This window comes from Nyctibius grandis, chromosome 1 (assembly GCF_013368605.1).
Source record: "Nyctibius grandis isolate bNycGra1 chromosome 1, bNycGra1.pri, whole genome shotgun sequence".
Taxonomy (NCBI): Eukaryota; Metazoa; Chordata; class Aves; order Nyctibiiformes; family Nyctibiidae; genus Nyctibius; species Nyctibius grandis.
Genome location: NC_090658.1, coordinates 5,025,163 through 5,047,092, shown reverse-complemented (window position 1 = coordinate 5,047,092; position 21,930 = coordinate 5,025,163). Strand labels below are relative to the sequence as shown.

At 43.0% G+C, this 21,930-nt stretch overlaps 1 protein-coding gene across 1 annotated transcript in view; it reads left to right on the top strand.

The window, feature by feature from the left end:
* HAO1 (hydroxyacid oxidase 1) overlaps window positions 1–19,400 on the top strand; it is a 32,321-nt gene extending 12,921 nt beyond the window's left edge. Inside the window, exons 3-8 of the mRNA XM_068409292.1 lie at window positions 10,165–10,420; window positions 13,894–14,069; window positions 15,004–15,095; window positions 18,303–18,461; window positions 18,738–18,807; window positions 19,199–19,400. Coding sequence (XP_068265393.1) covers window positions 10,165–10,420; window positions 13,894–14,069; window positions 15,004–15,095; window positions 18,303–18,461; window positions 18,738–18,807; window positions 19,199–19,269 — 824 coding nt within the window. The 3' untranslated portion in view covers window positions 19,270–19,400. The remainder of the gene's footprint in view (window positions 1–10,164; window positions 10,421–13,893; window positions 14,070–15,003; window positions 15,096–18,302; window positions 18,462–18,737; window positions 18,808–19,198) is intronic.
* The last annotated feature ends 2,530 nt before the right edge of the window (window positions 19,401–21,930 follow it).

Below are 21,930 nucleotides of genomic sequence, written 5' to 3'. Positions count from 1 at the left end.
TGAGGGAGTGTGATATAGTCAATTTGCCAGGCCTCCCCATATTTATATTTCAACCACCGCCCCCCATACCACAAAGGTTTTAACCGTTTGGCTTGCTTAATTGCGGCGCATGTTTCACAATCATGGATAACCTGTGCAATAGAGTCCATGGTTAAGTCCACCCCTCGGTCACGAGCCCATCTGTATGTTGCATCTCTCCCTTGATGACCTGAAGTGTCATGAGCCCACCGAGCTAAAAATAGTTCACCTTTGTGTTCCCAGTCCAAATCTATTTGGAACACTTTAGCAGCTTGATCCGCTTGTTGGTTGTTTCGATGTTCCTCAGTTGCCCGACTTTTAGGTACGTGAGCATCTACATGACGTGCCTTCACGATTAGTTTCTCTAGCCGAGCAGCAATATCTTGCCACAATTTAGCAGCCCAAATAGGTTTCCCTTTGCGCTGCCAGTTGCTTTGCTTCCACTGCTTTAACCACCCCCACAAGGCATTTGCCACCATCCATGAGTCAGTATAAAGATACAGCCTTGGCCACTTTTCTCGTTTAGCAATGTCTAAAGCCAGCTGGATGGCTTTTACTTCTGCAAATTGACTTGATTCACCTTGTCCTTCTGTGGCTTCTGTGACTCGTCGTATAGGACTCCATACAGCAGCTTTCCACTTCCGATGCTTTCCTACAAGACGGCAGGATCCATCGGTGAACAGCGCATACTGCTTCTCATCCTCTGGTAGTTCATTATATGGTGGGGCTTCTTCAGCACGTGTCACCTCCTTTTCTGGTGGCATTCCGAAGTCTTTGCCTTCTGGCCAGTCCATGATTACTTCTAAGATTCCTGGGCGATTAGGGTTTCCTATTCGAGCCCTCTGCGTAATTAATGCAATCCATTTACTCCACGTCGCATCAGTTGCATGATGGGTAGTGGGAACCTTACCCTTGAACATCCAGCCTAGTACTGGTAGTCGAGGTGCTAGGAGAAGTTGTGCTTCAGTACCAATTACCTCTGAAGCAGCTCTAACTCCTTCATATGCTGCCAGTATCTCTTTTTCAGTTGGAGTGTAATTGGCCTCGGAGCCCTTGTATCCTCGACTCCAAAATCCTAGGGGTCGACCTCGAGTCTCCCCTGGCACTTTCTGCCAGAGGCTCCAGGTAGGACCATTGTCCCCAGCTGCGGTGTAGAGCACATTTTTAACATCTTGTCCCGTACGGACTGGTCCAAGGGCTACTGCATGCACAATCTCTTGTTTAATCTGTTCAAAAGCCTGTCGTTGTTCAGGGCCCCACTGAAAATCATTCTTCTTTCTGGTCACTTGATAAAGAGGGCGTACAATCTGGCTGTAATCTGGAATATGCATTCTCCAGAAACCCACAACACCTAAGAAGGCTTGTGTTTCCTTTTTGTTAGTTGGTGCGGACATTGCTGTTATTTTGTTGATCACCTCTATCGGGATCTGGCGACGCCCATCTTGCCATTTAATCCCTAAAAACTGGATCTCCCGGGCAGGTCCCTTGACCTTGCCTCTTTTTATGGCAAAACCAGCTTTCAGAAGAATTTGGATTATTTTCTCCCCTTTGTCAAAAACTTCTGCTGCTGTATCACCCCATACAATGATGTCATCAATGTATTGCAAATGTTCTGGAGCTCCACCCTTTTCTAGTGCAGTCTGGATCAGTCCATGGCAAATAGTAGGACTGTGTTTCCACCCCTGGGGCAGTCGATTCCAGGTGTACTGGATACCTCTCCAGGTAAAAGCAAACTGTGGCCTGCACTTTGGTGCCAAAGGAATAGAGAAAAAGGCATTAGCAATGTCTATGGTGGCGTACCACTTGGCTGCCTTTGACTCCAGTTCGTATTGAAGTTCTAGCATGTCTGGCACAGCAGCACTCAGCGGTGGCGTAACTTCATTTAGGCCACGATAGTCCACAGTTAATCTCCATTCTCCATCAGACTTTCGCACTGGCCATATAGGACTATTAAAGGGTGAGCGAGTCTTGGTAATCACTCCTTGATTTTCTAATTGTCTAATCAGTTTATGAATGGGGATCAGGGAGTCTCGATTGGTGCGATATTGTCGTCGGTGCACCGTGGTAGTAGCAATTGGCACCTGTTGTTCTTCAACCTTCAGCAACCCCACAACAGAAGGATCTTCTGAGAGGCCAGGCAAGGTAGACAGCTGTTTAATGTCCTCAGTCTCTACAGCTGCTATACCAAAGGCCCATCTGTACCCTTTTGGGTCCTTAAAATACCCTCTCTTGAGGTAGTCTATGCCAAGGATGCACGGAGCATCTGGGCCAGTCACAATGGGGTGCTTTTTCCATTCATTTTTAGTTAGGCTCACTTCGGCCTCCAATACAGATAACACTTGAGATCCTCCTGTTACTCCTGAAATGCTGATAGATTCTGCCCCTTTATGATCCGATGGCATTAGGGTGCACTGTGCACCAGTGTCTACCAGGGCTCGATACCTTTGTGGTTTTAATGTGCCAGGCCATCGAATCCACACAGTCCAATAAATCCGGTTGTCCCTCTCCTCCACCTGGCTGGAGGCAGGGCCCCCCTAATTGAGAAATGGATTCATGCTGCTCACAGGGACTGGACCTTCATTTCTCCTATTCACACTTGGGAAAAAGTGATTTGAGGCCCATCTCCCCTGACTGGGGTCCTGCTCACTGGTAACTGGAGCAACCATCCTCCTAGAAAAATTCTCTCTGGTATTTCTTTTAGCTTGCAACTCACGTACTCGTGCCTGTAGGGTACTGGTAGGTTGTCCATGCCATCTGCTCATGTCCTCCCCATAACCACGCAGGGCAAACCACAGGATACCTCGTGATGTGTTCCTTTTCCTTTGAGCTGGTCCTGTAGGAGAACGTTTTCTCTTAACAGCTGCAACGCGCGCCTGTGTAGGTAGAGAGTCAAGTTTATTCTCGATCATGGACAGTTTGTCTGACAGTTGTTTAAATGAGTCCTTGTTCTCCTTAGTCAGTTTTTCCACAGCCGAGATGCGTGCCTGCAGTGGGGAAGAAATACTATCTTCATACTGTCGCATACAGTTAGCCATTTCGCCCACACTAGATCGTGCCATAGCATCTTCTCCCCATACTAATATTGACAATGTATGGGTATATGTCGGTGGAGCATTCTTCACAACCTTCCGGAACATGGATCGGTTGCATTCCACTTCATCAGGATCTACAGGATCTACAATGTCCCGTGGGTGTCTATAAATGATCTCTTGCACAGCCAGTTCTCTAAGGTAGTTAATACCTTTTTCTATAGTGGTCCATTTGCTTAGGTGGCTCATAACATCATCTTTATAGGGATACCTGCTCTTTACAGCTGACAAGAGTCGCCTCCAGAGACTGACAGTGTTTGACTTTCTTGCGAGCGCTTTATCAATACCACCATCTCTGGACAGGGATCCCAACTGTCTGGCTTCTCTGCCATCCAATTGCATGCTGTCTGCCCCATTATCCCAGCATCGGAGCAACCAGGTAATAATAGGTTCACTGTCATAACGGCTGAAGTCTTTCCTTATATTTCTCAGGTCCTTCAGGGATAAGGAGTGGTAGGTTATCTCTACGTCCGAGTCCTCTTGTGATAGTTCTGCTTTAGAAGGGCCTTTCTTCTGTGATGGGTCTGCTTTAAAAGGACGATCGAGGAAACCCCCATCTGTGTCAGGCCCTAACTCTGCCTGAGAAGGGCCCTCACCTGGGTCATATGATGGCTCTGCCTTAGAAGGCTCCGAGTCATCATCCTTCACTTCACGAGCTGATTTCTTTTGGTATTTCTTCCTGGTTACAGGAGCAATTGGTACAGATTCGATAGATGCTGGAGTCTGAGTAGATGCAGTGGCTGTCGTGGGAGTGCTGAGAGTCTGAGTAGCTGCAGTGGCCATCTTGGGGGGTGTAGCAGCTGTGGTACAGGCTGCCAAGGTTTCAGTGGGTTTAGTGGCTGTAGCGGCAGTACACACTGTAGGATCTGAGGTGGCTGCATAACACCTACAACTGTCCCTGCACCGATATTTAATCTTATCCCACATCAGAAACACATTCAGGACAAACAAAAATAAAAACATGCCACCTAGACAGTACCATCCTAATTTCGCAAAATCTAGTGGAATCAGCTTGGCAGAAAAGGAGAAGGTACTATTTCCCAAAGTAAAACTGGAAGTGTAATCATTAACAGAGTCAGCTAAAGGATGCCTGGAGCGTGCAGATGAAGTTGCTGCTACTGATTCGCGATTAAAGCTGCCCATCATTGTGTCATAGAGATAAGAGATCGGAATATTAACTGCCCAGTTTATCACAGCATAAATCAGTATCAAACCCCATACCAAAACAATACATTTCGACCAGCGCCCACTGCTAAACTGCATGTAAACATTCATAAGAAGCAAGCAATAACACAGTGCCCACGGCAGGTAAGGCATCATTGCAATACTCAATTGTGAAAGAAACTCCATAAAAAGATGAGATAACACAGCATTCAAAAATGACATCACCATCTTCACTATCTGTTTTAACTTTCCAACCCCTCGTAAATCTCAAAGGAAGAAATCTGATATTCTCTCAGCTGAGTTCTCCAGGTCTCCTCCCACCAGAGCCAGGATTCAACTTATCAGAGCAACCTGTTGGAGCTTCTCTCGAGCCCCACGTTGGGCGCCAATAAATCTGTCACGGTTTAAAGCTGGGCCAGCTATTAACCAGGTGGCAGATGCTCTCTGTTAACCCTCTCCCCCCCCACCTAAGGGAAAGGGAAAGGGAAAAGGGAGAGAGACTTATGGGTTGGAAAGTTAAAACAGTTTTAATAAACTATAATAATGAAAAAGAATATAATAACAATAATAATAGAAATAACCAAATATATACAAATATGTACAAAACCAAGATCAAGAGCTTGGAAATCCTCCTCAGGCAGAGTTGCTCCCCCCAGTACAGGCAGAGGGGAAAAGGCAGTACCTCCCCCCAGCACAGACAGAGGGGAAAATGCAGTAGCTCCACCCAGCACGGGCAGAGGGCAAAATGCAATAGCTCTCCTGCCATCACACCTGCAGGCTTTTAACTGGAGATTTGGCAAAGCTGGTACCAATCAGTGGGAGACAGGAGGGCCCCTCCCTCCTGGGCCCCACCTCCAGGAGGCAGTGGGTTAGTGATAAACAGGAAAGTGAGAATGACATGTATGGGATGGAATACCTTGCTGGTCAATCCTGGGTCACCTGCCCCGTCCACTCCTCCCTGCAGGTACAACCCCCTTCGGCTCTTTACTCGTAAGCAGTGACCTTGGGTTCTCTAAGGCTATTTGGCCTGGTTTGAGCCAAACCAGGACAATAGGACCCACCTTATAGTGCACCGAAACAGAATTTTGTGCACCATCCAGCTGCTTAGCAAGGAATAGCAATTTTTTGAAGCCTTAATTGATTATAAACAGATATATAGCATTATTTTATTGAGATTTCTATTCTGTTTATATTTATATTTTTTATATATGCCATTCTGTTTATATACTTACATAACACTCTCTTACTGACTGCTTAACTTATATTCTTGTGTTTGAGCCCAGAAGGGGTATTGCAATACCTGACTTCTCTCTGACTTGCTGAAAATCAGGCTGAACAGCCTGACTGTTTTGTCGGCCAGATCTTTTGAAAACTTTGAATGCTAGTTGCTCAGATCTCATGTTTTTGTGTTTACCCTCTGCAATTGCTCTCAAACGACTTTCTGAGTTACTGCTGACGCAAGAAGGGTTTCACCATCACCTGCGATGTGACTGCACCATTCGCTTTGCCAAATAGAGAACAGGAATATCGACTGAAAAGCTTTTTTCCCCTCCCTCGTTTAGTTTAGTTACTGGCAGCTCTATCATTTCCACTAGAGAGGAAGCAACACCTTTGTTCCTTTGGCTCTTAACAGACTTCTAACATGCTTTTTGTTGGCTCTGATGCTGCTGAGTATCTGAATTCAGGCTCCTTGTGCTCATCTGACGTGCTCGTGACTGTGAAGGAGGGATTTTGCAGTCTTTTGCTCTTTGTGCTCAGCCGCGATGAAAACATCAGGACTTTGTACCCATCTTTCACCTGTTTTCTATGTGGTGTTCCAAAAAAAAAAGTTAATTTTGAAGTATGGCTACTCCAGAGTCATTGAGAGGACAATATTCACGTGGGACAGTATGGGCTGGACTGACCTGGCCCTGACTCCCCCCCGTCCCAGAGACCGGCATGGCCAGAGGACTTTCTGATGCAAGTGTACGCAGGCAGTCTGGCATGACAGCCCTCCTAGACCAGCCAGAGCCATTTTGGCCACGTGTATTTTCCCTGCTGCCTGCAGCCTTCCTGCACAGCTGACAAAATGGGTTGTGTCAACAAAAGGATCGTAGGCACAACTCGCACACAGTGTTTTGTAAGGGGTAAGTGAGGTAAGGCTGGGCAGCGGATTTCTCAGCCAAGTGTGTTTTGTCAAGAGAGTAATGTTAAGTACTTTAAACAACTGTGTTTTTCAGGAGATGCAGCTCCAAGAGCATAGCTACTTCTCTTGAGAAATACCACCGTGCCAAAAGGACATCGTGTTGATCCCAAGTCATGTCCTCTGGCCCCTAACTCGGACACAGTGAATACACTGGTGAATTCAGGGAATACCAACCACAGTGGGGCAGTTTGGCTGCTGTGCTTTGGAGATGCCCCTGAAAGGGAAATGATGGCAATTTGCACAGCTAGAGAAAAATAGCAAGAGTTCCCCTTCCCATACAAGGTAACCCTGACAAAATATGCAAGCTTAAACTGGGCTCTTCTCCAGTGTCCTCCCCTGAAGCATGTTGCCCATGTGTTGACCACAGGGACAAACTCCATACCCTTCCTATACCAGTTAACAGAGTGATGTCCTATCAGATGTGGGAAAGAGACTCTGAGGCTTCCGGATGAAAAAAGGGCTAAAAAACATTATTGCTCTGTTTTCATGTGGACTCCACAAGTGGGTCCTGTCCTATGGTCAACTTTGATGTGTTGCTGTGTAAAATACTTCAGTTGAATTCCCCAAGAATGAGGAAAGCGCCATTTTATTGACATTTATGTTCCTTGGTGAGAAGGTATGTCCTTGCTCGTGGCTTCCCTGGGCTAAGTACAGGCAGGTAGCAGTGGGGCTGAGAAACCTGCACCCACTCAAGGCACCCAAGAAGCGAAGGCTGTGAAACTGCCCTTTCCCAAGCACCCCACCATATCCCAATTCTGGTTGCATTTGTCCCTGAAACAAGGTGGAATAGAAATAACTCAAAGCTTTATTGTCCTGATATGGAAAACTTCCCCAGCCTCCTGTGTGTGGCTAATGCCGTGCTCTCTGCACCGTCACTGACCTCAGTGGGAGCCTGCAGCGTGTACAAAGGTAAATGAATCCTTTGGGCAAGGCTCAGGATTAAAAGAAGACCTGGAAAAAGAAAAAAAAAGACTAAAAGCAATCTGAAATGGCATGAGGAAAGGCTGGTTTACAAAAATCTGATGTTTAAACTCTGGCAAATGTCACATATTGCCACAACAGCATCCCCTGGGAATATGGATCCAGGACTGATTTGTAATAACAAACAGAGGTATTTGCAGCACCCCAAAATTGAAGTGTAAAATATAGTTGTTGGAGGAAATGAATTGCTTCTGTTTTCTTCAACAGCAGCTAAATATGCAAGAAGTGGGAGAGTATGTTTTTAAGCAAAACCTGATTTGAGGTAGGAAAAAAACAGAGCCTGGCAACACTTAGTACTATGTATCATATGTTTTTGAAAGTCTAGAAAATTGTCAAAATAAGCTTTCAAATGATCAAGATAAAGCACAGATCAGCTAAAGCTGGAACTTGGAATCTCTAAAAGTTTGAAAAATTTTGTGTGCGTGAAGTTTGAATTTGACCGTGCAAATCCAAAATCCGCGTGTTTAGCTGGTGCTTTACCAGAGAGTTGTTAACTTTACGGGACAGAGGAGAGGAATTTTGTGATTATGCTTTTGTGAAATCCCCATAACCCAGTTTGGGATGGTTGAACTCTGATTGAACCAAACTGCTTAAATCTAATCTTAAATAAGATGGAAGTGTTGTCTTCTCTGTTGCCATGTATGCAGATAAGTTGAAAGGATGCGATATTATTTTGTGTTTTAAATCTTCCGTTCACCGGATACGTTTTATCGTGCAGCTTCTATTTTCATTTTTGCTCTCCCAACGATTATTGTATCCTTAGGGCTGTGGAGGTAGAGTTGAGAATAAAAATAAGAATAGAAATAAATGGATACCTAAAGGCAGATTGAACCATAACATTTACATTTTTCCCTTATCTGATCTGAGGGTTTTGCAATTGCTGGGTTCACAACCCTCCCTCTCATTCATGAACTCATATTTGACAGAGCAACAGGAATGTGGATCCCCTTTTTCTTAGAATCACTTAACAGACTTGATTTGGTGAATTGCTTATTATGGGATTTGTGATAACCCACCACAGCTGATACTAACAGGACTTTAGGCATTCTGTATGCATGGGTTCTTCAGAAGAAACTCATTTCTAGGTACTTAATCTGTGAGAAGGAACTCTTTTCAGTAATTTTAAGGGGAGAAATGAAATGGCTAAAATGTAGAGTGTTTTGGTTCATTGCTACTGTATTTCCACTGATTGAAAGCTGCCTGGTGGCCGTGGGAGGGTGTAACCAATTTGTTTGAATAAGCTGTTCATAAGTTTCCACTCTGAGAGACTTGTAATCCTTATTTAATAAAATGTTGTCATAAAGACCACTTTTTAATTCCTCGATGGGCTGGAGATGACGTTTTGAAACAGAGGTCCATTTACGTTAAACATGTGCATACTGCGGTAGACCAAGAAAAATAAGGCTTCATATAATATTTTTGAGTTTTACAGTGTGTTTTCCTTTATTTTATATTAAGTGACAGATTACTCCAAAAAGAGTAAGTGATGGATTCATAAAAATATAATTATATGAGGTTAGCTGGTTTGTAGTGCAGCCCAAGTTGGAAATCATCCCAAGGGAGGCGGCCGGCACAGAGCCTCCAGCTGCTTTGACCCCATATGGGATTGTTCCATGACATTTAACCTTGGGGCTGCCCATGCCTCGGGAGTGATGTCACTCCACAGCTTTTTGAAGGTAAAGGAGGAAAGGCCAAAACACATCGGGCATAAGCACCCATCCCTTTGGCCTCAGCAGAGGCTTTGGAAACCATTTGTTTGTTGTACTTGCTCATTTTTTATTTACCTTTGGAGTCTTCTGGGTGGGGACTGCCACTTGGGATGTGTTTCTCCCACTCTCAGCGAGATCAGAACTTCTAGTTTTTATTGCCAGAAGTGTGAAGCTTTACATGTGGGAACACACCATGGACATGGGGTCCCTCTCCTTCAGTCCACGAGACCGTCAGCAAAAGTGTTGAAGCAAAGAACAGTGGAGCTTCCACCTCAAGTCTTTAAATGAGGTTGTCTGCTGGACGTTGTCCTTCTGTTTCATTATGCCTCGAAATACTCTGTAGGGATGACAACAGGCATTTACTAGAAGAGCACTTCACGAAAGACAGGTTTCATGCTAATGAACATTTTAGGGATAGGAGAAAGCAGCCAAAATGCCATCATCAAAATGCTCAAGGGAGCGTGTGTGGCAGTGGTGAGGAGGACTGAAGAGCAATGTTGAGAATGACAGATCCGAAACACCGATCTGCAGCAGTGTGGCAGTGCTCAAGAAACTGGAAGCCTTAAATGCTTTTTTTTTTAATCATTTAAAACTGTGCATGTGTGTGTATATGTCCTTAAATGTATGTGCCAAAATTTCTGACAAGTGGCAGCCAGACACTAGGGACTTACAAACAGGCTCCCCATAGGATAAAGAATTATTAGTATGGGTTAGGCTTAGTTTGATTATAATATCCTTTATTTCCAGTATTGGAGCAGGGATCATCCCAAAGAGTGTGCAGTCAGCAGCCACCAGAAATTTGCCTATAAACACAGAGAATGAGCCAGAGAGCACCCACAGTACTCCACCACTGTTAGTAACTGCTATTAATGTTACCTTCTCTGGAAGGCTGGAAATGCATCAACACTGAGGAAAGGCAGCGTGAAATTACGTGCACCGACACACTCTGGTGAGCCAAGCGCTCCTGTTTAGAGAAACCTTTTTGGATAATCTCAAATATAACCTTGTGTTCCTGCAGCCTGCCAGGCAATGGGGACAGGGATGATGCTGAGCTCCTGGGCCACCTCTTCCATTGAAGAAGTGGCTGAAGCAGCTCCAGCCGGCCTTCACTGGCTGCAGCTTTATGTGTACAAGGACCGGGAGGTTACCAAATCCCTCGTGAAGCGGGCGGAGAGAGCAGGCTACAAAGGGATCTTCGTGACGGTGGACACGCCGTTCCTCGGCCGGCGCATCAACGATGTGCGCAACAAGTTCCAGCTCCCTCCCCACCTCAGGTAGGTGCCAGCTTGAGGGATGTGGGACAGGCATGTGGCAATGCCATGGTCACCATGAGGTGCTGTGGGGGAAATTTGTCTCTGGCACAAGGAATTCCTTCCAGGTGCCACACAGGCGATAACACCGAGGAACTGAGCACCTGCCTCTCCCTGTGCTTGGGCTGTGATCTGCTTAGGGTCAAAACTAGGCTTTCTTGGCTGTTTGAGGACTGTAAAAGAAACTGTGTGCCAGGCAATGAGGCTGCAGAGTGCTGAAGTTAGAGAGATGGGCCATTTCTTTGTACATCTGTCAATGTATCCTTGGATGTCTTCAAAACTCAGCTAGGCACAGCCCTGTGCAACCTGCTCTGACTTGGAACAGCTGTGGAGATGGCCTGGACTGAGTAGACCAAATACCCCTTCCAGCCAATGTTATGGTCCATTCTAACCTGTGTTATCCTATGACACTGCACTGGGTCCAGGGCCATGTTGCTACTGACCACAGAGCCCCTTTCCAAGCAACTTCAGCTCCTCTTTTACTCAAATACAGAAACACATGGGTGTCAATCTTACTAAATTCTCCATGAGGGCAATTTCCACTCCCACATGTGTTTTGGGACATTTTCTATATCTCGGAAGGATTTGTGGCCTCATGATTGACTTCAGCATTAATTCTAGTTCCTCTCTACTGCAGGGCCTGTGCAGCATTTAATTTTAACAGTTATCCTGTGGTGTTGCAAGGGCACTGATTTTACTAGCCTTTTGCAAATAGAAATTGGTAGACTGTAGAGACCACCCTGATAAACATCTGCTGAAGTGCTGGCACAGCGTTAGCAGCCAAGGACTGGCTGGAAGAGTATTTTGTGGATGGGATAGCCAAGACTTGGGTTTGCAAAATGGAGCTGAGAATCTTGCAAGTCGGTCTTGGTAGTGACCGTAGTCTGCCACAGCATATATTAAGACTACTGTGTTTGCTCTTATTCAGAGCCTGCAAATGAACACAAAAATGGAGAGGAAAAAAAATAAAGGATAGCTGAACGTATTTTGAAGCAGATTAACTTTGATTGGAGTTTTGGGTGAAAGCTAGTTTTGAATATTATCAATGGATCTGAAGTGCTGTTCCTATGTCTCCTAAGACTGTTATGTTATACTGTGTACATACCATATGTAACATGTACATAGCAAGAAATATAATATCACATCCTGAGGTCTTGCTTCTTTTTCATAATATTCAAATTGAAGGTAAGCCACGGGACTGTGCAATGAATCTGATTCTTCACCTCGGAGGCAAAAAAAACCTCAAGAGCTTGGGGTGTTGGATCTCCCCCATACACTTGTATTTGAAGCTAATATATGATATGATGAAGGTTGACAGAGCAACCGTAACTCTGCCTGTGATTTCTGTGTTGAAGTACAATCTTATGAGGAAAACACCAGAAACCAAAAAATCCCTGACACATCTAACGTTAAAAGACAGTACGCTGGTATGCATATACCCCATATAGTAATCTTGCTATAGATCTGGGATTGACAAAACATTGTCGATACACACTGTCATTTTACCTAAAAAAAAAATATAAAAATTAAAGAATTCTTTAAATAGCTTTTTTTCAGGGGCAGTATCATTTTAAGGCCTGGGGTTAAAGAGTTTTTGAATGCAAGTCAAATAACCCAAAAATATTTGAGGAAAGCGACAGAGCATTTCTGAAACACTTTGACCCCACCTGACTGAGCTGTAAGAAGGTTTTGTTTGAGTGAACCATATGAAATAATATGAAGCTGGAGTAATCTTTAAAGGTTTGAATTAATCACTTCAGATATCAGAATGACACTTGGACAGTGTTTTGTTGCAGAGTCGGCGGTGAAACCCTCCTAGCGTGGGGCTCTGCTCAGTTACGTGATAACTTTTTCTTGGCTTCGGACTTTCAACAAAGTTTTAAAGCAACAACAAGGTGCCATTGTGCTCAGAAACGCATGTAAGGCAACATTCATTCAAGTGTTGATCTGCATTTCACAGGCCAAGAAAAACAACAGTTATTTATATAATCTTATCCATGGTTCTGTTTTTCTCTGGGTACCCCACCCTTCACAAACCAACAGCTGAAAAGCTGGACCTTGCTGAGAGCCCACTCCCTTCTCATTTTCTTCTGGGCCTGGGGCTGAGCAGAAAAGCCATGTGAAGTGCTGCTTGTTGCAGGCATGAAATCAGCAGTGAAACTAGCCAGTTTCCATGCAAAAAACCCTGTGCGTTTCCCAGAAAGTGAAATATGAGTATAAAATAGCGCAATGTGGAATGAGACACAGTTTCTGAAGAACAGAGCAACGAGCTTTGTGTGGGACATGGGTGTCCTTGGCAGTACTAGTGTCACCAGTGGTGATTTAATGCTTGTGAGCACTCAGGGCTGCTTCAGCTTTCTAATACAAGCACAGCCTGAATTTCTCTATTTGCCCTCCCTTACGCTTCTCCTGCTTTGTTTAGTAAGTCTGTGAACTCTTTGGCGCAGGGACTGTCACTTACCATTCAGTTCCTAGAACCTGAGAGACTGATTTGCTGCTAAAGAGCAAATAATAGCTAATGTTTTCATACAAACTTAATTTTCCCCCCTACATTTTACAAGGAAACATACAAAAAAGACACAAGGTGAACTGGCTGGATGTTGGTCTTGCTGGACAGATGAGAATTCTGAATTCCTTGCAAGGCTTCATGCAGCTCTATCTATTTTATGGAGCTTAAAAAGATTTTCCTTCCATCTTTTCCCGTCTCACCTACCCAATCCCCTATTCTTCCAGCAGCTGAATCCCCTGGATTTGGAAAAAAAAAAAAAAAACCCAAAAAACCAAACAATCAAACAAAAAACCCCACAAAACAAAATGAAATTTGCTTCATGAAAGCTAAGGGGATTTTTGCTGGTAAGTAGAGGTGTGGCTCTTGACTTCAGTGCATCCTGGGTTCTGTCAAGCAAGACTGATGTTCTCTTCTCACATCCAGCCTGTACCACTCTAGGGTCTGAATGTCCCACAGCCTCTGATGCATCTATCCTCACAGTGCTCCTGGCAGATACTGTTGTTCCTATTTCGTGGTGGGAAACTGAGGCAAAAGGAGGGGCTAAGTCTTGTGCCCAAAGTCGCACGGGAGGTCTATGGGATGACAGATGCTTGAGGCCAAATTAGTGCTCTCACTGCTGAGTTTTCCCTCCCGATTGCGCATTTGATGCTGAACCTTTAGATTTTGGACTTTATCCTATTTCTTTTGAAAGAACTAGGACTGTTGCCTTGGGCCAGAGAAAATTTCCCCAATGTTATCAAATGCTTTGCCAGCCAAAGGCTTCGGCTTGCTAAGGACTGTGATCTGACATGCCAGGGTAGGCTTTTGTTGCTCCTGCCCTGCAGTACAGCGAAGGTTTAACACAGGTATATTGAATGCTGGCATTAGGAACTGATTCGTGGCTACAATGGATCTTTCTCACGCTATTTTTCTATGTCTTTTGTTGTAGATTAAAAAACTTTTCAACCAGTGACCTGGCATTCTCCTCAGGGAAAGACTTTGGAGAAAATAGTGGACTGGCTGTGTACGTAGCCGATGCGATTGATGCAAGTGTCAACTGGGAGGACATCAAATGGCTTCGAGGGCTGACCTCGCTGCCCATCGTCGCGAAAGGAATCCTCAGGGGTGTGTAGCTCTGCTGCTTCCCTTCTCACAGAGGCACCAGGGAAGGAAAAGTGCTCATGCTGGGGAAATTTCTGTAAAATTGCACAGAATTACATTACTTTTTGACAGCAAGCATCTGCTTTGCTGATATGGAATATGGTGGGGTACGTGTTCATATTTCTCTGCTGTGCTAAGTAGGGACGATTTGCCAAAACGGAGCCAAAAGCAATCAAAGGGAAAAAACCTTCTCTTCCTCATGCGTGGTTAGAAACCCAGCAACCAAGACACTTGCAGAAGCAGCTGCTTTAAATCAGTACCTGGAGCTGTCAGATGGATTGTAGGGCTGTGCTACAGGGTGTGTCTGCCTTGATGTTCAGTAGGGAGGGACTGGAGCCACTGGTCACTAAACTAGTCAGTTGGTCGGCCGGCATAGTATCAGTTATATCTGAAATCAGATGTGACCAGGAAGACTGAACTTGCTGTGTTCATTGTGCCTGTAAACTCTGATCTGAGTTGTGTACTACATAAAGGAAACTGGATTTTTCATTCTGGCAAAAGAGCACTGAGCACAGTGAAGCGGTTTCGTTAAGTATGGATTATTACTGTAATCATGCTGATAATTTTTGGCTTGGAGAAAATAATTTAGCAAAATAATTTCTTAGTGATGAGTTGTGGGACATAGTGGAGAAAATAACGGCTAGCAACCTAAGTGGCTGCTAATCCAAAGTGGTAAAACGTTCTGCTCCAACACTTCGAATTACTTTTCTGGTCTTATTGCTTAAAGATAAATTTTTTTTCTGTGTTGAGATGGGGCTTTGGCAGGATGAAGCCCTAACGTGGCTTTGCATTAGCTGGCAATGTTTTTTTTTGTGATGCCAAAATTTACCTCATCATGGTGTCAATAAGCTTCCAGTTATGGAAGGGCATATCTTGTTTGTTTGGGTTTTTTTCCTAGCTGATGATGCTAAAGAAGCTGTAAAGATTGGGGTAAATGGTATCCTGGTGTCAAATCATGGAGCACGACAGCTTGATGGGGTCCCTGCAACTGTAAGTACTGGTGCCAGTATGTACCAGTAGTCTCTGGTTTTCTCTACCTTTTGGCTTCTTGTTTGCTTTCTTGGAACACATTGTAGCTGGAGGAAAACCTGTAAATACGCATGTTATATGCCTTAACCCATGAGCAGTAGTCTCTCTCAAGTTCACTATGTATGTCACATCATACTCTGAGTTAGACACAGCCTCCCCTTGGTCACATCAAACAAAAAACCACGGGAGAGTTTACATGTGGCTGTTCCTTCAAGCTACCTGGGCAACCTGTCCTTAGCTGCAGCACCCTGCATGGAAATCTGGATGAGCAATTTCAGATAGCGTATTATTTTCAGTTAAATGTTTAGAAATGGGAAAGTCTTTAAGAGATGTTTTCCAGTCTTCTCTTTCACTTGTCCTTTCTCATTCTTTTTTTGAAAACCCCCTGTTGCTGTTTGCAGTTCACTGAAGATGGTACTAGAGTTGTTTTTCCCTTTTAATATTCTTCAGAGACTTCTGAAAAATTAGAGTTACAGAACAGCTAAAGCCAGAATGGAACTCTCCCTTTTTCTCCTTTCAAACATTTTCACCTTTGGAAAAGGTACAGAGTGGTTAAATTATAGTTTTTTCCTTTTTCCTTTTCCTTGTCATGCTACCCTGTGCCTTTTCCAAAGGTGAAAAGGGATTTGAGAAGTTCTCAAGTGGCAAAAGAGAAAGAAGTAAAGGAAAATAAAAAAGTATGTGTTTAGGCTGAAGGAAAACCCCCAAAATTCCAGTCATCACTCATCTTGCTTCGTTTGATGTGGGAAAGACGTGCAAGTAAAAAGAGAATGAAAGGGAGGAGAATCAAAGCCCAGTTGTGGCTGTTTCAGTATTCCTAATGTGTCCTTGATGGAAAACCTCCTGTTTTCCATGATGATTTTCTGAAGGGAGAGGGGGACAGGTAAGCCCTTTTTCACTGCAGAGTGTTTTGCACGTGAATTCTTATCTGCTCGGCTCTGCTGTCCCACAGGCATGTTCCCTCCTTCCCTGGAGCACTTCTGCTCTCTGGTTCCCTCCCCGGGGGCAGCTGAGGATTTCCCCAGCCGAATTCCTTCACCTGTTGATTTTCAGAAGTCTTCACGCGGACCCATTGATCTCCTGGTTTTGTTGGCTGGTTCTTCACCAGCCAAGCCCTGCGTTGGAGTAGTCAAATGCCAGCACAAATGGTTTTCTGAATGGTTAATGATGTTGAGACATTGTCATCTGAGATGCTCTGGCCTGACTGTCTCCAGGTACTCCTGGGGACTGGTAAGAAAAACCCCTGATATCAGAATGTCTCCAGTTTCAAAAGGGAGACTGAGAATTTTCTTTTTTCAAATGTGATTTTGTGCTGTTGGAGAGTGTGCAGCTATTCAGTTTTAGATACTTTAAGGGGAACTGAGTTTTCAGAGTGAGGGTGCCTAATACTTCTGAAATGAATTTTTCTTCTTTAATTTCTGTCCTCTTTTATCTCCTTGTCACCTTTTGAGAACTTATTCCCCAATTTCACTGAGTATTTGAAAATCTTGGGCAAGTCTGTGTGTGAGGTAATCCAACAGGAAGAATGTATGGAGATATTAAAAACATCCTTTTGAGCAATGAGAACTCAAAAAATAGGAATTATTTTTTTGCTAACTGCAGTAGAACAGAAATTAAACTTGCAAACTACTTGTTGTGAGTTATTCCTTTGCAAGAGCGCAGTGCAGAGGAGAAGGCACTGCTAAAGCTGGTGTGTTCAGGGGATTTCATCATACAAAGCACTACATTTCACAATGCAGTCCTCATAATGTAAATATCTGTATCGGATCACGTTGAATGTTTCTGTTTCAGAAACGCAATAATTTGCTTTAATTTCATGAGTTTTTAGAACGTGAGCTGAACCCAAGCTGGTTAATATTTCTAGTGTCTAGTTACGCATTGAGGAAATCTATGTTTTAATTATGGTTTGCATCATACTTTAGTTATTATAGCACTTTAATGTTGGTACAGTTCGTCAGGATGTAGAAAGTGGTCTCTGTATATGGAAATAGATCCAAAATATGTTTGGCAAGAGAGCAAAACCAAAGGGAAGGGAAAAAAAATCACAGCAAGTGCCAAACTTCAAGAAAATTTTAATCCAAATCTAAAAACAAACTGCACTTTCAAGCTTTTTCCCCTCCATCTCCTCGTCATTTTTTATCCATTAGAAAGGAAATTAATTACATCCCTATTTGAAATACATGAATTTGTGTGCCTTTTGTCTTACTACCACACACTGTTTCCAGTCTCCTTAATACTTGGCTTCCAGTTTTGTGTCTTTCCTGATATTCATGAATAGGAACTATTTAGGCATTATAGAAGCAGTTACCCTGTAATTAACGCCTGAGGCTTGAATTCAGGAGGCTCATCTCTCCATTGAGACCTCTTGTGTGTTGTGGACATGCTATGTAACTCCCTGGTTTCTTACTTGTAACTTGGGAACAGTAAAAATCCTCTTCCCCCTTACCTTTGTCACTGATGTAGGGAATAAGTAGAGCTTGGTGAAAGTTAACATATACGTGCATTGAAAGAAAGCATTTCCCACCTTGCTCAAAACTCAGAGGAAAGCTAATGGTTTCCTATATGAAGAAGTGTCCTCTACAATTATTTCTGTAATCAAGATGTATTTTTCCAAAGGAAAATTAAAATTTTTCAGCCAACTCGAAGTTCCTCAGGGCACATCTTTCTCTTACTCCATATCTACAGGTATTATGCCTGCCTCTGGGCTCCTGGATGCTAGCTGGCCCTTAGTATAAATGAATAATAAATTTAAACAAGAAAGTGAAGATGATTATTTTAAAAGTGACAGTGATGCAACTTCATCCTCAAACTAGTGAACACTGGAAGTTTGAGGGGCAATATCAAGGAAAGGCCTCCTCTGTGCTTGCTGTTCCTTATATTCTTCAGAAGTATCAGATACATGTCATGGGATCAGATGGATGTTTTGTGTGACTCTGCTGATTCTCATTCTGTGTGACTCTTCAAATAAATTTGACCTTTGCATGTGTCTGCTAACATGCTAAGTTACTGCTGTTTTTCATACAAAGCTGTGTTATTTGTGCATACAGTTAGGCATGCAATTGCTCATTTAGCTTCTTTAAAGCTTGGCTCCTATACGTAAGAATTTATTCAAATAATAAATAGGGTTACAGACGCAGACAAGCTGTATTCCTGGTTTCACTCTTTTAGATTGATGTCTTGCCTGAAATCGTTGAGGCTGTGGAAGGGAAGGTGGAGGTGTTCCTAGATGGTGGTGTAAGAAAAGGCACAGACGTTCTCAAAGCATTAGCTCTTGGTGCCAAAGCTGTATTCATCGGAAGACCTCTCATCTGGGGCTTGGTTTATCAAGTAAGTTAGAAAAAGCTCAAATTTCTGGTTTTGGGTATCTAGACTCACTGTTTAGGCTTAATGTATGCATGTATGTGTATATGTGTGCACATAGGGGTGCATGTGTGATGGTATTTGAGTGTGTCTGTATGTATCTAGACAATCTACAATTTGCTATGGTAAGTACTCAGGAGTTACGGTTGTGCATAGAACTTTGTTGGCACACGTATACATGTCTGTATCTACACACAAGCTATATGCACGCATAATAGTACATATTGTCCCCTAATCTCCTAGGGTGAAGAAGGAGCAAAAGAAGTTCTCCAGATGCTGAAGGAAGAGTTTCGCCTGGCAATGGCACTGACAGGTGAGACGTCAATGTTTCCTTTCAGTAATAACTGCCTCTGTCTCACATTTCCTCATAGCTTTCATTTGCCTGAGGCAAGATGCTGTTGTAACCTACAGAAGGGAGATGGAAATGTTTGCAATATAAACAGATTAGGCTATGGAGAGATAGGAAAAGGACTTCTTGTTATCCCTGTCTTATAGATGGGGAACTGAGTAGATTAAGTAAAAACAAGTACAAATGTTTTTCACAAGGAGAGCAATAAATCCGTAGAAAAGTAGTGGCAAACCCTTGGTCTCTGAGGGGTGGATTTCCGCTGACAGAATGTACATTTCTATGGGATAGAAAAAGTGAAGGCTTAGAGTGAGATCGAAAAGCAGGGCTTTCAACTGATACGTAACTTCTCCTCCAGGATGCCGGAGAGTAGAAGAAATTGGCAGGACACTGATACGAAGACATCAAGTATTGTTTTCCAAGATTTAGGTCTGAAGACTATTGCCTCACGTGTTGCCTGTTGTACAGAAAGTGTGCTACCAGACAAAAAGAAACTGCATTCACTCTTGGGGCCTCATCCTGCAATCCTGACTGAGAAGGGGTGGTCTGTAGGAGATCACTTGTTGAAGAAAGTACTTGAAGGAAATTTTACGGGTGTTTCTGTATTCTCCTAGGCTCCTATTCTCTTCTGTATTCTCCTAGGCACAACTGGGAGTTGTGATTAGAGATGGGCCTTTATACAACACCAAAATAGAAACTTCAAGGTGTTTTGCAACAAATGCCAATATTATTTTAAATACCTGGAAATAACTTAGCTGTTAAAATGAAACTATAAACAGAAGTGTTTTGATAGCAAACAGCTATCAAAATGCAGAAATTTGAAATGTAAAAGATACTTCTTGCTCACTGTTTAGAGAAACTACACTGTAGATCATAGAGATTAAATTTTGCTTTTGTATGACTGTAGTGTCGTTTCCCTAGCGACTATGTGCTATTCCTTTATAAGCATGTGTGCTTGTAGCATGTAGGCTGTAGGAGCTCAAAGGAGCTTTACAACTCTTAGTTGTAAAGAACTGAAACAGCAAAGCAAAATTGGGGAAGCTCTAATGTTTAACTGACACAAAGCCCTTTGCAATCAGACAACCATTATATATGTGCATCAGGTATAGTTCAGATCCTTGGCTGGTGCAAATCCTTGTAGCCCTATTGCCTTCACCAAACTGTGCCAACTGCACCTAGCTGGGTCACATTTTTCACCTGGATTCATTTGCTGATGGTGGCAAATGAAGAAAGCTGATGCCACTTGAGAGAGTTTGTAGGATTTGCAGCCATGTGCAAAAGAGAAACTTGAATAACTGAGGTGTTAACCCATGACTTGGGAAGAACCTAGAGGCTCAGTTTGGTTTCCATGAACACCCTTCAGACAGATAAATCTTAGTGTTATTCACTCTGCTGCTGCTGAGGATATGGAGATGTATAGGATCTGCTCCTCTATTCTCTGAACGATCCAAATACCCACTGAATTCAGGAGAAATTTTGCAACTGTAAAGAACAAAGGAATAGCTTCATGCTGCGAAGCGACATTTCCCAAAGTGAGCAGGCAGAGAAGGTAAGACTCTACTAATCTCATATTGGGTAAAACTAAGGGTGGCTCTTACCTGCCTTGCTTCTGTTGCAGGTATCACAACATTACTGGGGATAGGGGAGAAAAGTTTTGAAAATCTTGGTCTGGAAATCTAGTGTTCATTTTTAAGGAGGATTAAAAAAAAAGTCTTGATTTCACTGTTCCACTGTCACTGGCATCACTGGCTCCACCATTTGTTTCCCATCAGTGTCAGGAAGACTCATGCATTCTGACTCTCCCTTTTTGCTCTGTTTGAAATATCCCTTACTGAGCTTTAGAGGCAGCTTTGTAATAAAATGATGGAATATTACAATGTGAACTAAAGCTAGGGCTGGAACTCAAAATGGGGAGAAAACCCAGAAGGCCACATGCTTGCCCTTCAGTTGTAAAATTTGTACTCTTATTTACTGCAGAACGTAGTGTGTTGTGTGAGGGTTGCGTAGCAACAAAATAAAGTTTATCTGTGTAAGGAAATATGAATGTTTCTCAGAGCGTAGAGAAGCATAATTTCTGCTGTTTACTGCACTTATCATATCTGTTGCAATGTGGACTGTGTCAGATGTCAATTACAGACTAACTTCAGAAAGACTGTTTATTTTAGATAATATAAATGTTACTTAAAAGATAGGGGCATAATATCTTATGTTTACATGTTTAAGATCTATTTCTAAAGTTTAGAAGATGCAGTTTCCTGTCTTTGCCCTAACCAGACTTGAGGAAAGTTCTGTAACTCTGTGGTCCAGGATAAATTCTGATGGTGAGGAAACTGATTTTGTTACTTGTTTGTCATTAACTATTTCTGGTTCCTCTGGGATAATGGGTTTACATTGTTTTTTCCTGCTTGTTATCTGAGAATTGTCTGACTGCCTTCCAGTTCAACCCTAGTAAGAACAGACATGCATTAAAAACCAAAATTAGAGCCAAATACTGAAAGATGGTGAGGCAGTGTTAACAGAAATGAAATTCATTTGCCTGGTAGACTTCTGTTTTCAAAATATTCCACAGTGAAGAGAATTCCCCTTGATTTTGAGATAACCAAGCACAACAGCTTCTGGAAATTATTTAATAAAGGTAGGAATTCTGTTTGGTTTTGGGTTAGAAAGCAGAAAGACTGAGTGCCCTGGACCATTTTAATAGCTGAACAATGCCCATGCTAAGAAAAAAATCTACCTGACAGTTGCTTCACCTGGAGAAGCTAAGAAAACATAGCACACGTAACAGGTGGTGGTGGTAGATCTTTCTGCAGTTTGTGAGGGTGTTTCTGATGAGAATATAAGCTGTATAACAGAAGCAAATAATAGGTCTTTGTGAGATATGCTAAGTAGAAAAATACAATATTTGCCTCTAAAGTAACAAGTGAATGCAACAAACTCTTAGGAATAGTCACAGTCCTCGGATCAAGGCATAGAAGTAGGGGGGAACAGAAGGTGTATTTTGCATTTATGATGCTTTAGCATATCTGCCTATCTGTATGTCAAATAACAAACACAATGTCTTGATGGTTTTAATTGTGAAATTATTTTCTG